At 37.6% G+C, this 23,892-nt stretch overlaps 1 protein-coding gene across 1 annotated transcript in view; it reads left to right on the top strand.

Annotated features, from left to right (window-relative positions):
* Window positions 1-2,598: 2,598 nt before the first annotated feature.
* Window positions 2,599-23,892, top strand: part of BMP5 (bone morphogenetic protein 5) — a 55,429-nt gene continuing 34,135 nt past the window's right edge. The window contains exon 1 of the mRNA XM_009866963.1: window positions 2,599-3,172. Within this exon, the coding sequence (XP_009865265.1) occupies window positions 2,689-3,172 (484 nt within the window). The 5' untranslated portion in view covers window positions 2,599-2,688. The remainder of the gene's footprint in view (window positions 3,173-23,892) is intronic.

Genomic DNA, 23,892 nt, shown 5'->3' with positions numbered 1-23,892 from the left:
TTATTAGAAAAGGACATTGTGTTTAGATTAATAAGAACTATTTTTATTTTTGTTTTTGTGTTCTACTCAAAGATATTTGGCACCTCAGTGTAGGGCAGGTTAAAGTTAAATAAATTCCTTGTCTTTAAGTTACATGTTTGTGGCTCTGTCTGAAAATAACAGGAGCTGTTTTCCTCAAATGCATGATTACTAGTTTATGTGTTTTCTCACTCAGTTTCTGTCTGGAAACATGTTTACTACATAAAAGCATCCTCCAACTGAAGGACATTTTTCTCTTTTTAAATGGGAAAAGATTAACTAAATGTGGAACTCCACATGCTCTAGTGGGATAATATAGGAACTTTCTACTGCTGGACATACTGATGGGTTGAGGGCTTAAATCCTCCGTGCAATCAATCCACTGGGTTTTATGAATGCTTAGTGAAAGAAAAGAGAATATATTGCTGGAAAAGAGAAATAAATCTTGTTGCAGGATACGTGATGGCCAAATTCAAAGAAGACATATGTATGGTAAAGTCTCATGTATCATTACAACTGTCTGAGAAGGACAAGTGAAAGCAAAACAAAACGAGGAAATTATATTTTTCTTATAACAAATGGATTTTTAAGGAAAAGTCAATGAGGAGAGGAATCATATTCTAATTCTGACAGTTCTTCTGCTGAGAGGAACAGGGCATTTGCTGAATAGCTTCACAATTAATTTTAGTGTTAATTTAACAAGTCTAGTATGAGATAAATCCTTCCTTGAGAGAAGCATTGTCCATTACGTGTGCTGATTTATGAGAGAATAAGCTATATTTTAATGATAGCTGGGCTAGACTGTAAATATAGGCTAGGACTCACAATAGATGAGAGAAGCTCATTTGCTCTTAATATACTAGACAAACTGTTCCTAGTTTCTTAGGGTGTGACTATACTTGCTGTCACACTCCCAAGTTTACTCAAGAACTGTGTGATTTGCTGAGTAGGTGCTAGTCAGGTAAGGGAAAAAACAGACAAGATGCATTTTATATACCTGTTTTTTTCCTCAGCATCACGTATTAATCTTTGTCCTTTTTTTCTCTCCCTTTATCAAAGCAAGGTTTCCTTAGAACTGAAGTGAATTTATAGCAGAGGGGAAAATGCCCACCAGTAATCTGAAAAACATCAAATTTAACACTACGATTTTGTTTTAGTGAGAGGAAAACACCAGTTGCTGGCTGTCCAAAAAATCTAAGCTGAACCTTAACTTCATGGGTAGTGGCTTTAAAATCTATTTAATACTTCTTATTTCTTCAGTTAAGCTGTTTCTTTCTTTCTCCGGTTGATAATAGGCTGTGGGATTAAATTTTAGCTTTTGATACTTACTGGGAAAGGTAGCATAGTGATTTATGAGTCAAAATATACTTTGAATAAATTATCATTGCAAATTACAATTTATAAAAGTTGTGACTACAACCATAATTACACCATTGGCTATGCACAACTTGAAATCTCACTTGGTGAGTAAATTTGTTTTCATTCAGATTGCATTCACGACATTTTTGGAAAAGAGTGAATCAAGCCTCACTGAGAAAATTTCCTACAGAGTTTATTAAAAAGGTCACCTTTGTTTGCTAAACTTACAAAAAACATAAACGTTTATTGAATTAATGAGATGCTATTTTAGTCTGTTATGAAAGTTTCCTATTCAAGTTTACTAAGCCACAGACTCATAAGGAGATTCACAAGAGCTTCCACATTACACCACGCCTTTAGCTGTCTATATACCCTAAAACTGTTAAAGTTAAAATTGATTCTGCATGCTGTTAGGAAAAAAACACCCGATGGCTGAAATTAGGTGTATTACTGTAAATTGGAGGGGGGGGGGAGGAGGTTTAAAGCTCCGTCTGGCAAGAGAAGGGTTAAAGACTTTTTTGCTATACCCGTTTCAAATTACAATGAGAAGCCTCTTCTTTCCCAGCAGGGTTGTGCTTACATTAGTCTTTAGATCTCTCTTGAAGAGAGCTGTTATATTTGTGCCTGCTAGAGTTGGAAATAACAGTGCAGGAGCTGAAAAGGGTTGGATGGATTTACAGAAGGTTTTTTTCTGCGAGTAAATTCATGGCAACACAGTAATTTGATTAGTACATGCTTTAGAATTACTTTACACTCAAGCGATTCAAAAGATGTTAAAGTTATCACCAGGCTGCTGGACAAATATGTGTTACACCACCAAGGTACAGATCAAGACAAATCTGTGACTCAGGATTTTATCTTGGGAAGAGCGCAAGGTGTACGAAGAACTCAGAATAACGAGGGAAGATAACTCTGGGAACTACAGTGTGTCAGAAGAACAGCTCTTGCTGATACAGCTCCCCACCAAAGACCTGGTTATCTAAGGTTTATATAGGAATGCCTAGGTCAGCTGACAAAATACTGGTCTTCTGCTCCATAAATGCAGAAAAAACGATAACAACAGTGGAAAATTGGAAGTCTGAATTTCAGCTTTCTTAGAAATAACTGCAACCTGACACATTCCATAATATTTAAACAGGGTGGGGGGAGAGGAATCACCAAAGATGTTACGTTTAGAGATGACATTGACATGAAGAATAGGTAAATTTTGTTTTTCAGCCACTGGGAAAGCAGACCTCATAGGAACTCAGAACAAGTAGGAGAAAAGTGGTTTTCAAAATTTTTTTTTCCTTGTTCTTTTTCTTTTCAAAGATGAACCTAACTGCGCTCAAAGCTTTCGTGGGCTTGCTCTGGAATTGCTGGGTTCTGGTGGGTCACGCACAGGGAGGTTTAGGAGACAATCATGTCCATTCGAGTTTTATTTACAGGAGGCTGCGGAACCATGAGAGAAGGGAGATTCAGAGAGAGATTCTCTCTATCCTGGGTTTACCTCACAGACCCAGACCATTTTCACCAGGAAAGCAGGCTTCTTCTGCACCACTCTTCATGCTGGACCTGTATAATGCCATGACAAATGAAGAAGATACCGAGGAGCTGGAATATTCACTAAAGGGATCAATGGCAGGGGAGAGCAGAGGGATACGGAAAGGATACCCTGCCTCTCCGAATGGATATTCGCAGAGAATACAATTATCTCGCATGACCCCCCTGACCACACAGAATCCTCCCTTAGCCAGCCTGCACGACACCAACTTTCTGAACGATGCTGACATGGTCATGAGCTTTGTCAATTTAGGTATGTGGAAAAAAATTTTCTTTCTGCTCTCTTTGACAAATTTTGTGCCTGATCTTGCAAGGGGCAAACCTCGGAACCTGTTCTAAAACGGCAGGATTGGGCCCGGGCTGCTGTGCCACTGGTAAAAGAAAAGTTGTACTGATGGTAAAGTAGCTACGTTGTAGGTGGTCATGGAAAAAGATTTTTCTTACTGTTTATATAAAGTCAGTTTCTATAACTCCCCTCTGCTGGCTTCTGTTTTCTTTCTTTCATTGATGTAATGAAAATTTTAGCCTTAGGCCAACTAACTCCTCTTTTTAAAAAAAAAAATCTGAAAAAATCAAACAATTATGCCTATTGCTCAGTTATTTTCCTCACTGTTTTGCTTAAAGCTCAGATGTGGACAAACACCAGTTGTTAATATTTTAAAGCCTAGAATGTTATGAATAGGGAAAAGTTAAGCTATTTCGGTGGGGGGGGAAAGTGAAAGATTTCTTAGGTTTTTTAGGTTGGCTTTTTTTTTTCTATGGGTGAGAGTCAGAGTTTTATTATCTTTTCAGATCGATGACTATATTTTAAATAATCTGTTGTTGCTTCTTTTTTATTTCTATTTAATAACCACAGACTGTGTTTTATTATACTGCCATGGTGCTCACAGTCTGTAATGTTTCTTATTTTCTGTCATAAATAAATTGAATAACAAGCAGAGTATTAAACACCAGAAACATGCAGGCAAAGAATGCTTTTGAAAATTATACCAGTTCAGATATAAAAATTGATAAAACCAAATTATATTGTCTTCTGAGTATAATAAGCGTACTTACCAGTTATGCTATGGTTAAAAAAGCAGTTGCAGATTTCTTTAAAAGAAGGCAAATTAGATCTCATTAAAAGAGCTGCAAATAATTCATGAAATGCATTTGCTATTTTTATAAGTATTTTAAATGCTACAGGACTTACAAAGTTAGCTTAAAAAAACCCCAAACCTTCTTGTTTGATCTGAATAGCAAGAGATTTAATTGAAAACTTAAAGTTTCTCAATAACCTGGTACAAAATTGGATGAACTCTTGCTTTCCAGGACACTCTCTGTAGAAACTTTTTAAACAATGGCACGTGTTCTGAAATATCTTCAGATTACTCACACATTCTGTACCTTTTGTGTCTACTAGGTCTTTAATCCTTGGTGCAGGAATAAAAATGTTTCCAAATTCTAAAAATCCTCAACAACTCAAATTTCTAGGAAAATGACATCCTAGAATTTAGGTGTCATAATAATAAAATTACTTTTCATTAATTATTTGGCAGATAAGGAAGTGTCCAGTTCTGAGATCTTTATCCCCAGGACTAACATTTGTCCACAACTCTACATTTTATTTTAGCTATTGCTCCTGAAATAGCAAACTAGAAAAAAAAAATATATTTTTTAAAATGCATTCCTCATCCTTAAGAAAGAGTTATTTATTATCTGTTCATTACTTTTAAGTTATCGTTGTATGCCTCGATTTACCAGGAGTATCTGGAGTCAGCTGAATTTAAAATGGCAATACTATAAGGGAAAATAGAAAATGCTCTGATCTCCTAATCATTAGTCAAGGCCCTGTTCCTGCAAAAATTTGCCTTGTGAGTTCTGAGAAATATCCTCGGTAAATATGTCATCAGTGGCCCTGAGGACTATTTGCACTGGACCTAGCCTTTGGTTTCATGCAACACCTTTGATTTTGAGAGAACTTCTTGCACTGCGTGAGCAGAAGTCCTTGAAGGTTCAGTGTCAGATATGTCCCAGCCTGCTCCTGCTGTGCTTCCCCAGACAAAAACCCTCTCTGGGAAAGTGCAAACTTCCACCGAGTGTCTTACCTTGGCTGGGAAGTTTCTAATATTTGCCTCATTTTGTTGGAAGCCTTAAGAAAATAATTTTTGAGAAATTGGAGCGTATCTTATGCTTCTAAACTGCGAAAACTGTGGGTGAGATGCTTTATTTTGCTAGTGATTATGATTAATAAACATAATTAGCTTATAAAACATTACTGTTTAAATAGCAGGTTTTGTTTGGTCTCTGTAAAACTAAAATGCGTCTCAGCTCTCACTGAGTCTACATCCTAATTCACTTTAAATGCCCTTCCATACATGTTGGATACCGTGGTTTATTCAGCTCTCACTGAGTCTACATCCTAATTCACGTTAAATGCCCTTCCATACATGTTGGATACTGTGGTTTAGCACACATTCCACAGCGTAACACGTGTAAGAAATATTGATGACCAGTATAGATTAGCTTCAACATTTTTATTAAACAATCCTATGTTTCAGTGTAATTAACATAAAAATGAAATAAATCATGAAAACAGGTAACCATTTTATGTGATTTATGCAGTATAAGATCTTGACAGATGAGGGCAAGCTCTTTTAATGTACAATGGGAAAACGTATGCAGTGATAAGCGAATGCTAACACTATACCTTAAAATCAATGAATGCTGATGCAGCACGGCAATAACTCACTGGTTTTAGGTTTGAAGCCTCAGTCATCTTGCATCAAATTAATCTGCTCTGGAAATAGCATTCACCATGTTCATACTTGCACACCATTAATTACGTAAGCTGTAATTATAAAGCTTTATTAATCATCATGATATTTTAAATTGAAAATTTTAGATATAGCTGTAGCCAGTTATAATAATTTAAGACATATATATTAAAACAAGAAATGTGTAGCTGAGATCTTGGATAGGAGTTATTAAGCATAAAATTGAAGAGGTTGAATAACATTAAAAAGTAAAGTAAAAATTAGACAGGGACAAATAATTTTATATTGAAGAATAAAAAATTGAAACTTATATGCTAATTTTGATAAAAGTCAACCTGTCAGAGTTACAAATACCTCACTTCCAAAACTAAATTTTAAAAATAATCATCAAGGGAACTGCAATTATAATTCTGTCAAGCAACCAGGGAGAAAAACAAGACTGCGTTTACTTCTCCTGAAGTTAAAATTGTAAACACCTGCTCTTTATTCTGGAATTTATACCAGAATTTCCATCTCTTTCTTTCTTGAAAGATATGACAAGACAAAGACTATGTCTTGTCCTGTATTTTGTATAAGACTGTATGTGTTGGCAGCTCTCCATAAATATTGATGAGTGTAACAGAAGAGTTAACTGGGGTTGGTCCAGGAGTCAAAGAATAAATCCTCCACTAAATCCACTGGGGTTTTCAAAGATCTGATTATATCACCTACAAGTTCAGGACTTTGTTTTCCTCACTGGGTGTTTTTTTATCCTGTTTTTATATTTTGTTATACCGTTGCAAAGCCCTGACTGTTTAGAGTTCTGGCATCTTCTTTTTGGCCGGCCTCCCAAAATGACATATATAGGATCCCCTGTTCCTCAGAGAACAGACAAATAATACTCACTTTTCTGCTCACTCAAAAGTTAGTTAAGCAAGGACTTTGTTAAGATAAATGTTAGTGTTCCCACTCTTCACCTCTCACCAAAAGATAGGGATTGAGTAAAAAAGTATGTACATGACTGAGGCTTGGAAAAACAGCAGCACTTTTATAAACTGCATTTAAGTATTTCAGGGAGTGAATTTTCCATTAGCATCAAAGTGATCATTAAATCCACTGTACTTAAGTGTTCCTTCTCATGCAATTCAAATGGTCTGTATTTCCATTTGTTTATAACACATCTGTAAGTTTTTCTCTGAACAGATTGCCGCATTTACTATTTTCTTTCTTCGTATTTTCCTGTGAATTGATATGAACTTTCTATAAGATAGGGGATAAATATATCCAATTTTTGTGGGCTTGTTATGTTTTCTTTCTTATCATAAAAAAGTTAATTTCTAAACTCACATGTGAAGGTCACCCTAAAGTTTATGACTCTGACCTACACCTCATAATTTAAAGGATACAATATCACATCAATTTTTAAATTAACCAGTATATCCCAGATGTATTTGTTCATACACATCTTCATACAGAATGTGGTTCCACAATCTTAATTATAATAATCCTCAAACCACAAATTCTGCGACCAGATACTGAAATTAGAAGAAATTTTTCCTATTTGAAGCAGAGAAAACTGTTCATATTTATCCAGCTTCCCTACTCCATGTTTGCATGCTGTCTTAAAGATTATGTTCTTCTTTAAACCTGAATCACTAAAGAAATACATAAATTCACAAGATTTACAGCCCATTGTGTTTGTGGGAGAATGCCAACATGGCAGAGAACAACTTTTATACAACTACTTTGAGAAACTACAGTACGTCAATCCACACCGAATACCCGTGCAAACATATTTTCGTTACACGTAAAAAAAGTTACTCCTAACTGCAGTCAGAAGTTGAGCATGTATAGTAGCTAGTTCCTTTAACTAAACTAATTCAGTTTCTACAACCTTCCACTCACAGCTAACATATCATCAGCAAGGGGTATGGAGTGCTAAGCTATAAAATGTCAGGAGTTCTGGAAGGGGAGCTGGGTTTCAAGGGTACATGCGAAGACGCCTCAGGATCGTTAACTTCTCTCCTCAAAGTATAGGAATGAACACACTTTCTTCCTTTCTTTTCCACTGGCTTTCAGACGTTGCTGTCTTAATTTTAACCTTACATGAATATCCTTGGCTGGGGTACAGTTTTAGTCTGTAAAATGCAGGCTTCTAACGAAAATATTGACACAGTCTCAACTGAAGTGACGGAAGTAGGGCTATTATCTTGCCTTCGACAGAGGGATGCTATTGTAGAGATAAAACTTGTTAAATAACAAATAGACCTCATGTCTTTATTAGTGGAGTTGGATCAATACCGAGAAGTAAAATCAGAAAACATTTGTGAAGTTTTTTTGAATGGCAACCCAAAGTCAATAAAAGTATTTTCCACTCTTTAATGTGAAATTTAAAACAAATTAAATCAAGTGGGTCTCATTCAATCTTCACCCAAAGCAGACCTCCCTGGAACCTTGAAATCCTAAGAACTTTTTTCCCTTAATAAAATTTTAGTCACTCAATCGGTGAGTTGACCTAGTTTGTTGTGACCCAGGTAGGCAATCAAGCATTAAAAAAACTATTAATGATGAAATAATTTATATGGCCAAATTAAATATTAAAACAGCTTTTCACAAAATAGGTTTATTTATTTCTAGAACAAAAGGACTTTACCAACAGGATAGTGACATTCCCTAAAAATCCTCACCCAATCCTTACAATTCACTATACAGTTTTAACCAATTTTTGTGCGATGACAGAGCAGGTTGTTAGGGATTGTTTCTGATTTTGAGTAAGAAATATTCTCCATATTACTTTTTGGAATTAGACTACATTTGTTGTTTTATATTGGAATATTTTATATTTCCTTTGAAATCTCTCATGTTACATGAACCTTATGAACTATATAGCTCTACCTCAGAATAGGTTTGTGTGTGATCCATAAATATCATCTAACAAAATAATGTTTTTATAACTGTCAATTAATTTTTTTGCCAAAGTTAACACTAAATCCAAGTAAATTATTGCATCTACCCAGCCAAAAAAATGTCAAGCTCTCCATTAACTGGGGTATAAAACTGTCTGACTTTCCTTGCCGACAGATTTGAAAGAAATTGCAGATAACTGAAGAGAAACTGATTTAGCAGATGGTTAGACGTGCATGGTGAAAAGCTACATATACGTATGGATATATAGAAGTATATATTATTATTAATATTTTTCCCATTGGGAAGAACGGCTGACCCAGTTCCGCTTCTTCTTTAAAAAGTGCTCCTTTCCAGACTAAACACAGACTTTGGGTGGGGTTGTGGGGATTGTATGTATTGTACAGTACATATTTTCCCAGGAAAACACAATCTTGGAGTGACTCTGGCTAGCCATGAAAAGAAAGAGGGAGACTTGTGGAGACAGCTCTGTGTAGAGGATATTAGGGGAGGAATCTGCCTGCCCTGAAGTGGACGGAGAGCCTCTTGGTTCTCTTCCTAAACCCCGTGTTATTTGCTTAAAGAAGAGGGCAACTTTGGCACGCACGTGATCTCCCACACTTATTGCTCCTGTTATTACTTTCTCTGAATGTTAAATTATGCAAAGAATTTTACCATGGCTACCTGCCTACTTACTGCCTGAGTTATGGAGGTAATTACAATACAGGCAGTTCCTTTTTCTTCTCTTTTTTTAGCCCCGGCGGTTCCTTTCAGCTTGCTTTCATAGGCCCACAGACTAATAGAGTTTTGCAGAAAATTGATTGATTACAGTCTGATCATTCTAGGTGTCATCTGGTGTTTCCACATAGCTGAGAATGAACAGTTTATGAAGTGCCAATTGCAGCCTCCAGCTAAAGAAAGGCTCCCCAGGGCTTCAGGAGAGCTCTGGCTGCTACCAGACTTTATAATTATTTCCCACACTTTTCCCCATCCTCTCCGACTTGTCCCTTCCCTTGTCTCTAACCCCCGCCGTCTAGGCAGGGTCACTGAACTTTCATTTTATGTCAGTGGCGTTTGGCTGCAGAAGGGATTAAAGGCCGAGAAGCGGTGAGACTAGGCGACAGCACGGGAGGTGGAGAGGGAAGGAATGAGGACAGGCATGAAAGAAAAATGGCAAAGCACAGACCAAGCCTCACAGGGAAGACAGCCCTCTTCTCAGTAGGAAATGGCCAACACGCAGGGCTCGACACAGACCTGCTGGGCATGGGAAAGGTTCACAACATAGAAATAGCCTCTGCAGGAACCGGTATTACTGGGAGAGTTAGTCCTGCTCATCTATGCCTCACACAGAGCATGATCTTGTAGCACTGAGAGCATTTCCCACAGCAGCAGAGTTACAAAAGTGGAGGGAAGTTCATGATGGTAGGGAGAAGAAGGTGCATGTAGATAGAGAAAAGGCAAAGAACTTGATACCGATAGATAATGTGCAAATAAAAGAGTAAATGAGTCCAGCTATGGGATTCTTCTCCTAGTAAGCCCTGCAGGTCAAGAGAGAAGTTTTCTTCTCAATTTCTTGTGGCAGAGCAACTACCTCAACTTCCCCAGTTACTTGGCTCCCTGCGCAAAACTTTTCATCCTTTCAAAATAAGATGTGGCTTCCCCCACCCTTCAGTATGTGTGTGCAGGGAGTACATAGACGGGCTACTAACATTTGCAGCCATAAATAACGTAGAAGCTAGCTTTTAAAAACCGCAGGTTAAAGGATGAGGGCTGCCATGACGCACACAGAGAGGCTGAGATCAGAGGAGCAGCTAAAAGGGGTCGGGAGGAACAATGAATCCCCTTGTTCTCAGTCATATTTATGAGTGCTCCATTGCACCTAAAGTTCATATTTTATTGGCTAGGCCATGGGGTTTCCCCATTTGCTCATCTCTTAAAATAACACCCCTGGTTAAAATTTCCTATAAAACACAGAAATGCTACAGCAGGCAGAACTTGTCATCCCTGACAACTACATTATTTAAGTTTGTGGGTGGGGTACACCAAGGCAGGAGTTGTTTGTGTTTTGTAATGAATTGTGAATTTGTTTCTATACAAAAAAAAATGGCTGTAAAACAAGTAGAAAAGGAGAGGTTTTACAGCTCAGCTTAGAAATTTCCCACTATTGTTGAGAGATGCTCCAAAAGGTGAAGTTAAATGTTTAGTTTCAAACTCTTTTTGAGCTTCAGTGCAATAGATTGAGAACTTGGCTTTATCCTCCGCTACTGTACAACTCTGTGGCACATGTGGTACCTTGCCAGAATGTGACTTTGCTTTTTTCCCACTGCAATTCAGGGCAAGCCAAGACAACAATTATTAATGAGTCAGAGCCTTCAAAACTAATCAGGACAGCTAGTGCTGCTACATGACATATATCCATAGCTGACAACCAGTGGATTTGCTTTGCAGAAGTAAAATTCCACCTAACTCTCTTTTTGGAGGCAAATCTTGAGGAAGTAGGAATTTGAATAGCTGAAATTTCTGGTTTGTTTTTTTGGTTTGTTTTTTTTTTTTTTTTAATCTAATTTAGCAATATTACACTTTCAGACTCCATGAGAACCTAAGGGTCTTTTCTAATCTCAGTGCTTCTGTGATTCCATTCCTTTGTAGAATATGTCTATCAAATGGAATTATTTTTGTTCTAATTCTCATGTATTTGACTGTAGTCAAATTAATGAAGCTATATTCATATTATCTGGAAAAGCTGTACCCCTAATCTAGGGTATTTATTATAAATTGATAGCAATTTGTATAGGCATATTTATGTAAAATATCCCTTTTTCTGAAGTGAGGGGGAAATATAGGTGGAGTACTGCAAAATAATTTCAGAATGATACTGGGTTGGACTTTTACAATATGGATGGCATCAGTCTGGGAGGTAAAAGTGCTAATTCTATTATGGTAAACCTAGACTGCAGAAGAGGAATGAGCGAGAACACTGAATGGTTTGTGAGTCTGATTTTAGAACAGCAGGCAGATGGCACCTGATGGCACTTGATGGCACTTTGTGCCTGGAACCATGGAATTTTACTGGCATGATTTACAAAAATATTAGCTGAGAAATCAAACAATTGGGCAAACAGTAGTGTGGATGATAAAACCATGGGAGCAAGAGAAAGCCCAGCATATAGCCCAATGACAGCTGTAGTCTTTGTGGTGATTTATGATGGCTGAGATCCAGCAAGAACATAGCTTTGGGAGGGTTGTTCCCAAGGTTACCTCAGCTGGGGTAACTGTCAATAACTACAAGTCATAACACGTTAGTGATCCCAAAGGTTAATCTGCCACTCCTGACCAGATTACCTCACTGCCTTGTATATAAAATGGAAATAAGGGACCAAAACCGAGATTTTAAGATCTGGTGCAATGGAGAGATGATGTGTGGCTAGTTTAGCTCATGTTCTCAGAATATAGATTTGTGCCTCTCTGAGGCATGTGTACACACGTGTCAGTCTGTGAGCACAGCTTTGTGTATTCAATATAGAAAGCATGTAAATCTCTTCAGTTTTAGTCATTGGGATTTTTTCCCCCTTAAATCATAATATTCTTTCCCATCAATACTATGTGGCTTTAGCAGCCCTGACCTTTCAAGCTGCCTGTTTGGGCCAGTGTTTATCAGATGACCGTTTGACCTCCTTGTTAATTGTACTTAATTACATCCTGTTGTAACATTTTGAAATAGGGAGGAGAGTTTATGGATCTGCTCCAAAGAGCTGAAGACTGAAACAGCAGCAGAATGCAGTGGTATGAGGTGCTGAGTAATCTCACAGTTAGGTCAATAAGAGCTGTAGCTTGTCTTGTGGATTGCAAAATTGCATCCTTAGATCGTTCTTTTTCCAATCAGGATCCTTGGTAGTTCTGAGAATAAAATCACACAATATTCTTTGTACTGGAAAAGGGCTTCTCCTCTCTGATCTCAGCTTGGAGCTTTCTCCAAAGAGATGAAGAAAGGAGTGAGAGGCCTATCAACAGTACGGCAAGGGCTGAAGTGCACATATGAGGATATAAAAAGAGACAAACCCCTGTTACCACAAGTAATCTCTCTGTGGTTTCTCAAAACTTCAGAGTTCCTTATGTTTCCCTAGAATAGCCAGTTCCCATGAGCTTTTTAGACTTGTACAATATCTACTATGAGATTTTCTGTGCATTGATGATTTATGGGCACATCTAAGGTTTCATTAAAAAGCAGCAATTATCCCCTGTAGTTGCAGAAAAACAAAACTGAAAACAAATAAACATCCAGAAACAGATGCAGTTCTTGAAAATGGGTACTATAAAGGCTCAGAAAGAAAGCAACTTCAAACACTTCTTATTTTATAACACTTTTCATATAGCTGATGGCTTTTGAAACACATGCGGTTGGCCATATATATATATATGCTTCCTCTACTATTGTTTGATAGTTCACTTTCCACAAGCCTGATTTGTAAGATTATAGTAAACTTGATTTCCTAAAACAAATGAAGATAAAAAGGAATAGAAGTTATAAAATGATTAATACAAGTGAAAATCTAGTCCCAAGACTTTAAGGATCACAAGGCAAAAGAATACACCTTCAATATTATGTTATTAAAACATTCATTATTAGACTTACTGGAGAATGAAGTGCCATGAAGAATTAACTGTCTGTAGTAACAAGCTACACATTATGGTATTATTGTATATGGTTTCTCATCCAGTATGAACCATATTCTAAATATAAAAAGACAAGTTACTTAGTGCTGTCCTATGAGACTCTAGGCTGACACAGTACTTCCTATGAACTGTTGAAGAGAACTTCTGTGAAAGCTAAAAGTCTGTACTAAGTCTTCCAAGTAGCAAAGGTTATGCCTACACTTCAAGTACACACAACTGGATTTACATAGTTAAATGTTTTTTACATGTTGATTTAAGTTACAAGCTTATATGATGAAAAATAAAACACAGAATTTGCTGAATATGATAATGCTTAAATCCTCCTTGGTGTTAAGCAATAGTAGGTATAATTGAAATCGTACAGTTAAATATGATGAGTCTCAGGGAGGGCTGTTTTGTCTTTCAGAATTTTGAGAGGTACATCTAATGTGACACAATATAGTGTTGTCTATCCAAGCAGTATAAGTTTGGTATTATTTCAGAATAAAATTCTCTCTTTTCTTTGATTCCTTGGTGTGATCCTTTAATAATGTCACCTTACAGATATTAACCATGTCTTTTCAAAAAGTGTAATTTTTTTTCATCACTTCCTAAACTGTTGAATTAATAATCATGTTTAATGAAGCTGTATATCATAATGAGATTACATTTATAAGGACAAAATTTTATATATATATATAATTTTTAATTTATGTAAATGTATTTTAAATAATATTTTACAGAATGTATGTACAGATATATTTTTATGGTAACGAAAAATCCTGGGACAGTTTATGCTATGGAGTGAATACCAAGTAGATTAAGTTCATGTTGCAATTCACTGGGTCAGTGAATGGAGGGAGTAATGCCATGAAGATTAACAATATATTGTTCTCTTTTTGGTTTCTCAGCATTTGTCTTTTACTTTGTGCATATTCCTTAGAAATAAAAAAATACAAAGAATGTGCTTACTAGCACGTGTGTGTGCACAGGAGAGATGTAACATGAAAAGGATTCATCACATGACTTGTATCAATGAAACAGGCTCACATTTGAACTGAACACTTGGCTCCATGGTCACAGCTCCCGAATAAGTTGTGACCTGTGTTTACATTACCATCCATTGCTGTACAGGAATTAAGCTTCTTTTATTAGCATTATATCACTTTGGGTCAAAGAGACTTAGCGTGGACACTATTAACCACGCTGCTTCAGCTTGTCCACAGGTATGAAATGTGCACTCATCGAAATGGAAATGAAAGCAAGACCCCAAAAGAAGAGACTGTGATGCTTCCAGTCTTGGGAATGTGCAACAGATGCTTCGAAATTAGTTGAAAAGGGAAACTAAGCCTGTCACCAAAGGTTAAGGCAGTATTCACTTCTAGCCCTAGTAGAAATAAAGGTTTAGCACAAACATCTGCAAAGGCAAAGGCTGATCAGATGCTGTAAAATGCATGCCAATATTCTTAACGGTGTTGTACCAAAAGGATTGTATTTGAAAGGACGAGAGGGCACGGCCTGATCTCAGGCAGCACTTCCTCACGGAGAGGGTGCTCAGGCACTGGGATGCACTGCCCAGGGAAGTGGTGGAGTCACCGTCCCTGGAGGTGTTTAAGGAGAGGCTGGATGTGGCACTTAGTGCCGTGGTCTAGCCATTGCAACACTGTTGAGTCATAGGCTGGACTTGATGATCTCAGAGGTCTTTTCCAGCCTCAACAATTCTGTAATTCTGTGTGAAATAAAAGCACAATGTTAGCAATCAGGTTCCCAGTCCCTGCTCATTCTTACCCTCTGCTCAGAAAGACACCCAAATTTTGTTTGAGACACATCAGCTCATCTATTAGGAGTGGAGAGAAGCTAGTATGACAACATATAATACAAGCTTCAGGAATTCATTTTTGCTGTTCTAGAGATGTGTTATGCCTGTAGATAACTCCACAGTCAGCCCGGGTATCGTGTTTGTAAGTAACTTGGTGAGGAGTATGAGAAATGAAGTCCCAGGTGGAATAACAATGAAAATGCTGGAATGACAGAAGCGTGTCTATGGTCCTGGACAACCAGCTCTAGGTGGCCTGGCCTGAGCAGGAGGGTTGGAGAGGATGAACTCTTGAGATCCTTTCCAACCATAGTTGTTCTCTGACTTTGTGACAGTGTGGTCACAGAGAGGGGGTGATCTTGCTCATCACAGAATCATAGAATCATAGAATCATAGAATGGCCTAGGCTGGAAGGGACCTTAGAGATCATTTTATCCAACCTCCCTGTCATGGGCAGGGATGCCTCTCAACTAGATCAGGCAAAGCATGGGAATAATAGACATTGACGTTGACATCAGTGATTCCTACTTTTGTTTGGAGGGATGAGCTTTCTCAGATAACTGTTGGATGAATAGCTGTGTGTGCATCGAGTTTTTCTCTTTCTACCTTGGAAATTATTTTCTTGCTTTATATGTCATTTTGAGAATCCTATGTCTCTCTCCCCAGGTACATCCAAAGTGACCCACTGTGATGGATCATCACCTATTGTCATGTTACCTGGAGCTGATCTATTAAGCTATGGCATAATTTTTTTCTGTGAAGTCTATTTTTCTTTTCCTCTGTCAGTGCAGGTGTAATGCTGGATGGCCAACACAGAGATCTTTTAATTCACTAACAGTCAGTGAGTTTCCTGAAAGAGGGTAGAAAAGTTTATTAACTTTGGTAAGATTTAAGGGTTTTTTTCAGAAAAAAACCACAAACCTTCAAGTGTTTTTTCCTTCTTGTTGAGGAGGCTAATGTCTGTATGAGTGATGTATGTGGGTGAAATAATCTCTCTTTGGAGGAATAAATTGTGATCAGACTAAACTACCAGAGCTGCAGAGGAGAGGGCACGGTTTGAATCAGTGCAACAAGCTGTTAAAATCACAGCCAGCTCCTAAACGGGCTGTTAAAGACTGCTGTCTGAAAGTGCCACTCTTCACCATTGCTGCCCAGCCTGCTGCCTGCTCTTCCTCCTCATCTTCCTCTTGTTTGTCCCCGGGGTGAAATGTCAGGAAGGGTTTGTCGCTGCTGTTATTCCAGCTTAGTAACTGTTTCTCAGCACCACTGCTTCTGCTCTCCTAGTCCTTGGTGCTGGCCAAGAGCGAGCATGCACAAGGCAGATCTTCAAAATCAGGGCTAACAGCTTATATAAGATTGAATTCCAATATCTCTACATTTTTAATTTTTAAGATTAATACAGTAATTAGCACAGTATACACTTGTGCACATAAAGTATAAATCTGAGGAACTATGAACTCAGTCATGCTGACATACTGCTAAGCATTTGGCCTGTAAGCAGCTATTTTTTTGCAAATGTATTTAATATCTATAACGTGGCGTAGAATAATTTTTAATATTGGATATAATTAAGCATTTTTCTGCTCTCTAAATGAGATGTTCTTGAGGGTTTCCTTCCTCATCATTGTTACTGCTGGACTATTTTTTATGGGGTGTTTGACCGGTGTTAAATCAGTATGGGTAATATTAAAATACTCAGCTGTGAGCATGGAGTAAACCAAGAACAGAGCCTATCCAGGCGGGTCCAGTTTGGCACACAGACACACACTTCCACGGAAGCTTTTCTGACAAATTTCACTATGGGAAATGGATGGAGTTTATTAGACAATGTGTGAGTGTTGGAATGACTTTCCTCCTCTAGGTGGGAGTGAGCAGAGGGTTAACATGAGTAGGAACTAAGGAGATGTGAGAAGATAGAATGGGCTTTAATGTTTAGCTTTTACTCCCCTGCCAGTTGCCCTATGATGATATATGCCCTTTCACCTTCCTTAAAAGTTATGTTCCATCTGTATACTTTTACAGTGTCAAAACAGTTATAACTTACACCTATTTTCTGACCGTTGGATCCCAGAGGTATAACTTTTGTTCCTATTCAGTTGCAGCTGAGCCCAAGAGGCGTCTTTTTTTTTCTATCGTTTGTTAACCTTGAGGTTCTGTTGTTCTGACATCCTGACTTTCACACACAGTCAGAAACCTGGGAATAATTGTTAGTTTTCTTTGTGATGATCTGTGATTAGAGAAAAACAAAATTAAATGTGAGAAAAAATAGAAGTCTTTTGACAGATGGTACCAAAATGTACCGGCTTTGCACAAGCACAGGCAAAATAGACATCATTGAAAATGCAGACAAAATTAACAACCTCAGGCATGGTGGTTGGTAGGATTAGCTAATGTATCTGTGCATTAGCTCAGAACTACATAATGCAGTGATCTTTTCGCTGACGGATTCTTCCAAGATTTATCTCTCATGAAAAATAACACATCTAGTGGATGAGTATTTTTAAAATCAGTATTTGTGATTGAACTGCCTTTGTGATACGGTATGACTTAAAAAGATGAAGAAATCACAGGATCCTTACTTATTATGTTCAAAACAGCAAATTGTGTGTGATTTTTAATTCATTGCCTCCTCCAAGACCCTTGGTTGCAATGCTTTCCTCTTTTGGTAGACGTCATTACTGACAGCACAAAATAGGTCCAAATATGTCCTGTTAATCCTAGAAGCTGTGACTAGCTGGACTTTCAAATCTGCAGAAGAGGGTTCACTTGACATTTATTCAACCACTGTTAGCAGAATTAAAAAGCAAATCTACACAGTGTATCTCTTGTGCTACAGCTAAGCAACTGGAGTGAAAATTTTGTGTTTGGGACTTGAAGGATACAGAGCATTACATTGTTGAAACTAGAATAAAAATAACGTTTTGAGGAATCACTGTATTTTATATTAGGATCATTATTATATCCATACTTAGATGCTTACAATTCTGCTCAGTTCCAAAACTCAATCTCTTTATTCTGGTTACTTACTCTTACTCTTGCATTGGCCAGGATCAGACTAGCATAAGAAAAGCTGAGTGTTGCTTTTCCACTTATTTTGTATCAACAACTGAAAGCCTTCCAGCATTTAATTATTATTGGAGCAGCTGCAGTGCAGCACCTGTTTTGACTTGTTGAGTAAGTGCATTTGACTTGGAAGAAGAGTAAATTGAATCAATAACACATGTTTACCAATGAAATTTTCAGCAAAACATTGGCTATTGAATGAAGACCAGCAATTTCATTAAAACTTCTATTTTATCCCATATTTTGGTGTAACGTAACAAGAGGGCATCACAGGTATTCTCAAGGGTTACAGAACAATTGGAAGATTATGTGTGAGAAAGACAAGCACAGTTAGACCTCTCTGGTTGAGGCATTTCTTTAGGTTTGTGTTTGTAAAAGTTGCTGGTAGGCATTGTTACATGGTTCCAACACTTTTGTGCTCAGGGTAAATGCTGAAAGCTTTTAATTATTAACTGGTCTCTAATTCTTAAACTAATTAATAAAAAAAAAAGAGAAATCTATCCTTTTACATATTTACTTATATTCTACTACGGTTTTGTAACTTTCATTATTTGTCCAGTTACTGCCTTACTGAGGTTGAATATGTTGCATGTACGTTTCAAGAGGTGTAGAAAGTAGTAAGTTCGAAGTCCACCTTAATAATAAGGTAGTGTTTCAAATTATTTTTACTTTCACAAATGTTTATTTTGTTAATTAGTAAGAAACTATCGGACCTTACTGACTGCAACAATAAAATAAAGAACTTAAAATATTAATAATAGAATGCTGCTTTCCTGGTCATTCTCAAAAGATGTAATACTAAATGTTTGGGTATGATACATGAATAATTTAACTAATTTTTCTATAAAGTATGAGATATTGAAATACATTCCTTCCATGAGGGATAAATAAAGAAAATAAATATGTGCTTGAAAAAAAGTCAAGGAAATGTACTTTTGTATTTTTTTTTCTAGTTAAAATTTTTCTTTCAATACTTGCCCTAGATTCTGTTGCAGTTGCTGAAGGTTTTTTTCATTGACTTTAGCTTGAGTTGCAATTCATATAGCTTAGCAATTCTGTGTAATTATAAGAGGGATGTTGTGCCTTTAAAAGTCTGGATTCAATGTAAAATAGACGATTTTTCATTTATTAAAACTGCCACTAACTGCCCAGTATTTTATCCAAATATTTTTAGATTTCACCCAGTTTAGTAAAAGAAATATCCAAACGTTGCACATTAATGTGGGTAGCTCACCTGAAAATAAAGAATTTAATGAAATAACTCTAAATTTACAGCAGTGCAACTTGCTTCAGAATGTGACTTATCAAGCTTTTTGCTTTGAGTTTTAATAAGAAAGTATATTTTATGTTAAAGCAATTTACGTTGTTCTTTCAAAACCACATCTGTAAATCTGTAATTGCTTTAAATACAACCAGTCTAATAATAATAAATACAGAGAAACTCAAATATACATTACAGCAATAAAACAGTTCTTAAACCGAACTGTTGCAATGAAAAAAGTAAAGTTTCTGCAGACTCACCCACCTAATTAAGCAAAATTCTCACTGACTGTGGAAATAATTTTGCCTCAGTTGGAAGGGGATCAGAATTTGGATTAAGTTTCTGACAATGAGTTTCATGTTTAAGATAGGATATGTGTAGAATGTAATTTTGGGGACACTTATTTTCAACCTCTGCCTACATTTTTTACTTAGGAGATAAGAGAATCATAGAACAGTTTAGGTCAGAAGAACCCTTTAAGATCATTGAGTCCAGTCATTAACGTGGCATTGCCAAGTCTAGCACTAAACCATGGCCCTAAGCATCACATCTACATATTTTGAACACTGCCAGGGATGGTCACTCCCCTAGACAGCCTGTTCCAATGCCTAACAACCCTTTCAGTGAAGAAATTTTTCCCAATATCCAATCTAAACTTCCCCTGGCACAACTTGAGGCTGTTTCCTCTTTTCCTGTCACTTGTTACTTTGAAGAAGAGACCGATCCCCACCTCGCTACAACCTCCTTTCAGGTAATTTTAAGAGAGTGATAAAGTTTCCCCTCAGCCTCCTTTTCTCCAGATTAAACAACCCCGGTTCCCACAACCACTCCCAGTAAGACTAGTTCTCCAGACTTCACCAGCTTCGTCGTCCTTAACCCTTGTGTCTTTGCTGCCACAAGGATCTCCATCCCCTACTTCCACTGAGCCAGCAGACTGGAGGTCCTTGCTAGCACGCTGTCCCTCAAACACTGACATGCTGCCACCAGGCTCACTTCTAGTGAGCCTGGTTTTCTCCCTTTTCCCCTTCAAATGTAGTTTAAAGCTCTTTTCAATGAGCCCTGCTAACTCCTGCGCAAAGATCCTTCTCTCCCTTTGTAACAGGCATACTTTGTCTGTTGCCAGCAGCCCTGGTGTCCTGTAAACCTACCCACGATCAAAAATAACAATGTTCTGCTAGTGACACCAGGCTCAGAGCCAGGTATTGATCTGATGGCTCTTCCTGTTTCTTCCCTCATCATTCCCTGCAACTGGAAGCATAGAGGAGAACACTACTTGTGCTCCTGGTCCCTTAACTAGTCATCTTAATACCCTGAAGTCTCTTTTGATTGCCCTTGCTGCAACTTCATCCCTGCCTACCTGGAAAAGCAATAATGGGTAACAAGCTGAGGGCCTCACCAAGGTAGGGATCTTTCTCTTCGTATCTTTAACCCAGGCCCCAGGGAGGCAGCAGATTTCCCTGAGAAGTGGGTTCAGTCTGCATATTGGCTTTTCTGCTCCCTTGAGACAGTGACTGTGACTCACCTCTTCTTCTATATGGGAGCAGTTTTGATGCCAGGCACTGTCTGACTCAACCTTGGCAACACCTGAACTATCATCCTCATCATTATTCAGCTCCGCTTACCTGTTACACAAGGACACCTGGGCAGGTGGGATAGTTGCAGAGGAGACACATCTGCTGCACTGGGCAGGAACTTGTCATCATAGTCCCCTGTCCCTTGAGTCACTGTGCTCTGTCAGGCAGTGAGAGGACATGGAACAGCCCATGCCATGTGGGCACCAGCCCTCCCTCACTGTGCTGACAGCAACTGGTAAAAAGAAATGCAGAAAACTTGGTACTAAATGGAGAACAAGCAAGTGGACATATGACCGAAGCTTTGTAGTTAAAACACTCAGCTGAAAGATTATCAAGTAAATGCCTAAGGTCATGAATTTTTTAAAAAAAGATCAGATGTGAGAACAAAAATTTCGTTCTCTTTTTTACCCGCTACCCCTGCATTTCTTCTCTGCAGTGGCCCAAGATGGCCCACTGCTGGGCTACTCAGCATTCTGGCAGTTAGGATACAGTCACGGAAAGCAGCTGATAGGGATTGAAATAACCCTTGCTCAGTCAAAGGATATCTCTTAGTCCTATCCTTTGGAGCTGCAGATGACTAAAGGGGAAATGTAGATAAACTCCTCTGTTCTTCTTACTGGCTGGTGCAGGACAGTTGACTCTTAACAAACAGAAGTGTCTCTCCACTGACCGTATCAGGAGCCATCTCTGATGTCTAAACAACATTTTAAGGACAGGTGACTCTTTTTATCAATTTCAGTGTCTAAATCAAAATAGATTTCCTGAGTCCAGATAAGGATTACTACCAGTCTATAAAACCTATTAAAGTAGAATTGCTTAGACAAGTATTTACGTTGTCTGTTGTTTTGTTGTTTGGCTAGGGAGTTTTTTTGTTTTTTTTTGTTGATTTTTTTAATAAGCACTTTGGGAAAATATTTTTCATCACACTTGGACTTCAAAAATCCACTTGATTTAAAACTTTTTTTAGAAGACTGTAATCCTCACTAAAAGGCCAATGGGCAGAATCAAAAGGCTGCCTTTTACTTGGACAAATTTTAGATTTTGCATTTTTAGGACTTCCAGAGTAAAAAGATGAAAGATATACTTGCTGAGATAAGTTTAATCTAAGTTTCTAAATTTAATGTTCATATTCCGTGGTGTAAAAGCTTAAACAAAGTTACAAAGCTTTAACAATATATTTTTAAAAACGTGTTACCTGGTCTCCTCAACTGAGAATGATGTTCTGATGAATGTGCTGCTTAACTTCTCTCCAATGCGCTTACTTAAAATATTTACACTAAACAGCTGTTTGTTGTTTGTGTTTTTTTAAAGAAAAAATCCATAATTCTGCTCTAGAATCATATCTTTTCTCCTATCCACATGCCCTACAAAACATCTGTTATCTAATTTTGTAAAAAGTGAGTCACTTTAAATAGTCTAATCATGGAAGAGAGAATGTGTTTCCAGAATGTGGAGAGAAGAGCAAGAATGTGGTAAACAGCTATTTGATGTCTGTCTTTTCACAGTAGCACAATAGCTAATTCCTAGGGCCTCTGACCTTTTAGTGTCCTGTAACAGAGTACTTGCATTAATCTGTTGCTTATCTGTCACCTACCACATTTGATATTTCCAGCCTCTGCTTTCAATTATCAGTCATTAGAGGCAGCACTGAGTAATTTCAGGAGAAAACGCCTGGAACCTTTGACCTGTTTTTGTCAGATAACTGCAAGTGTTCGCTGTAGATAAACTATCATTTCATTATACTCAAGAAGTAAACGAGTGTCGTTTGTAGTGTATCGGCTTACTATAACCTTTATCACCTTGAAGTGATTAAACCTGCCTGGTTTACTTAGTGCTTATACAAAGAAATCAGAGTCAAACAGTGAAATTCAGTGAGATTAGTGTAAAACGGCCCCTTAGAGTAAGCCAGGGTCTGTAAGACCCTTGGTTTTGCCTTGACATGTATATTTAGTAGCTAAACAGTGACACGAAACTGATTAGTGAGGCTTCACTATTTGTGAATCCAGCTGGGATCCTGGGATATTACATTGTAAAATCAGCATATTACAACATACCTTTGGTTTGTTCCCTGGTTTGCCAAGGGAGCTTTCACTTTCCCCAAGTGTCAGCACATACCAACTTCTTCAGGAAAAGCAAAGCACATGTCAGTGGCGAGCTAATCACTAATGAAAGAGCACGTCTAATAGTCCCTCATGCACTATGACCTAAAGTCATTGCTAGCACTTTTTACATTTTTTAAGGTCAGGCAACAATCACGTATTTATTGCTGGACTGATAAATGCCTATCATTTATATTGTCCATCCATATATTGGATTTCCTTTTTTTTTTCTCCCCAGAAGACAAATACCTTTGCTGATGGAAATTAATGCATGATATTTACTCTTGGTGTAAAAGATGGTTCCTTTTCCAAAAGATCTTTTTGGTGTAAATTTGTCTTCATTCTTCTTAAAGTTGGGCTTAATATTAATACAGTATGAATATTTCATCAGTTTGCCACATGGGTGGAAAATACCATTCTTTCCCATCTTACACACAGGTGTTTGTGATATTCCCCTGAGCCATGGTTTGTCTGATGTAACCATAGTGCTGAATATATTAGTTTCAGGTGGTATAAAAATAACATTTTTAAAAATTGATGCTAAGAATCCTGATCAATGAGAGCAAATGAATTTTGTTGTGATCAACATTGACCTTAATATTCTAGTTATTTTTGCTTAGAAAAGTTATATTCCTCCAATGGTTAAAAAAGGACTTCCTGATTTTCTGGTCAATCGGTTTTTAGATGCTCTGATCGGTCCCACAGAGATGCATTTTGGCAGTTGAACTGAGCAGAGCTGGAATGACATCAGAACACTCTGAAAGAACTGAGTATTTTAAAGCTCTAACCTGTATTTTTCAGGCTCCTAGTACTGAAAGCTCTTGCATATGAAATAAAAATATTTGAGACATGGTGCCCCCCTGCACTT

This window comes from Apaloderma vittatum, unplaced genomic scaffold (genome assembly GCF_000703405.1).
Source record: "Apaloderma vittatum isolate BGI_N311 unplaced genomic scaffold, ASM70340v1 scaffold5603, whole genome shotgun sequence".
Lineage (NCBI taxonomy): Eukaryota > Metazoa > Chordata > Aves > Trogoniformes > Trogonidae > Apaloderma > Apaloderma vittatum.
Note: the sequence above shows the minus strand (reverse complement) of the source record. Positions and strands in the feature narration are given on the sequence as shown.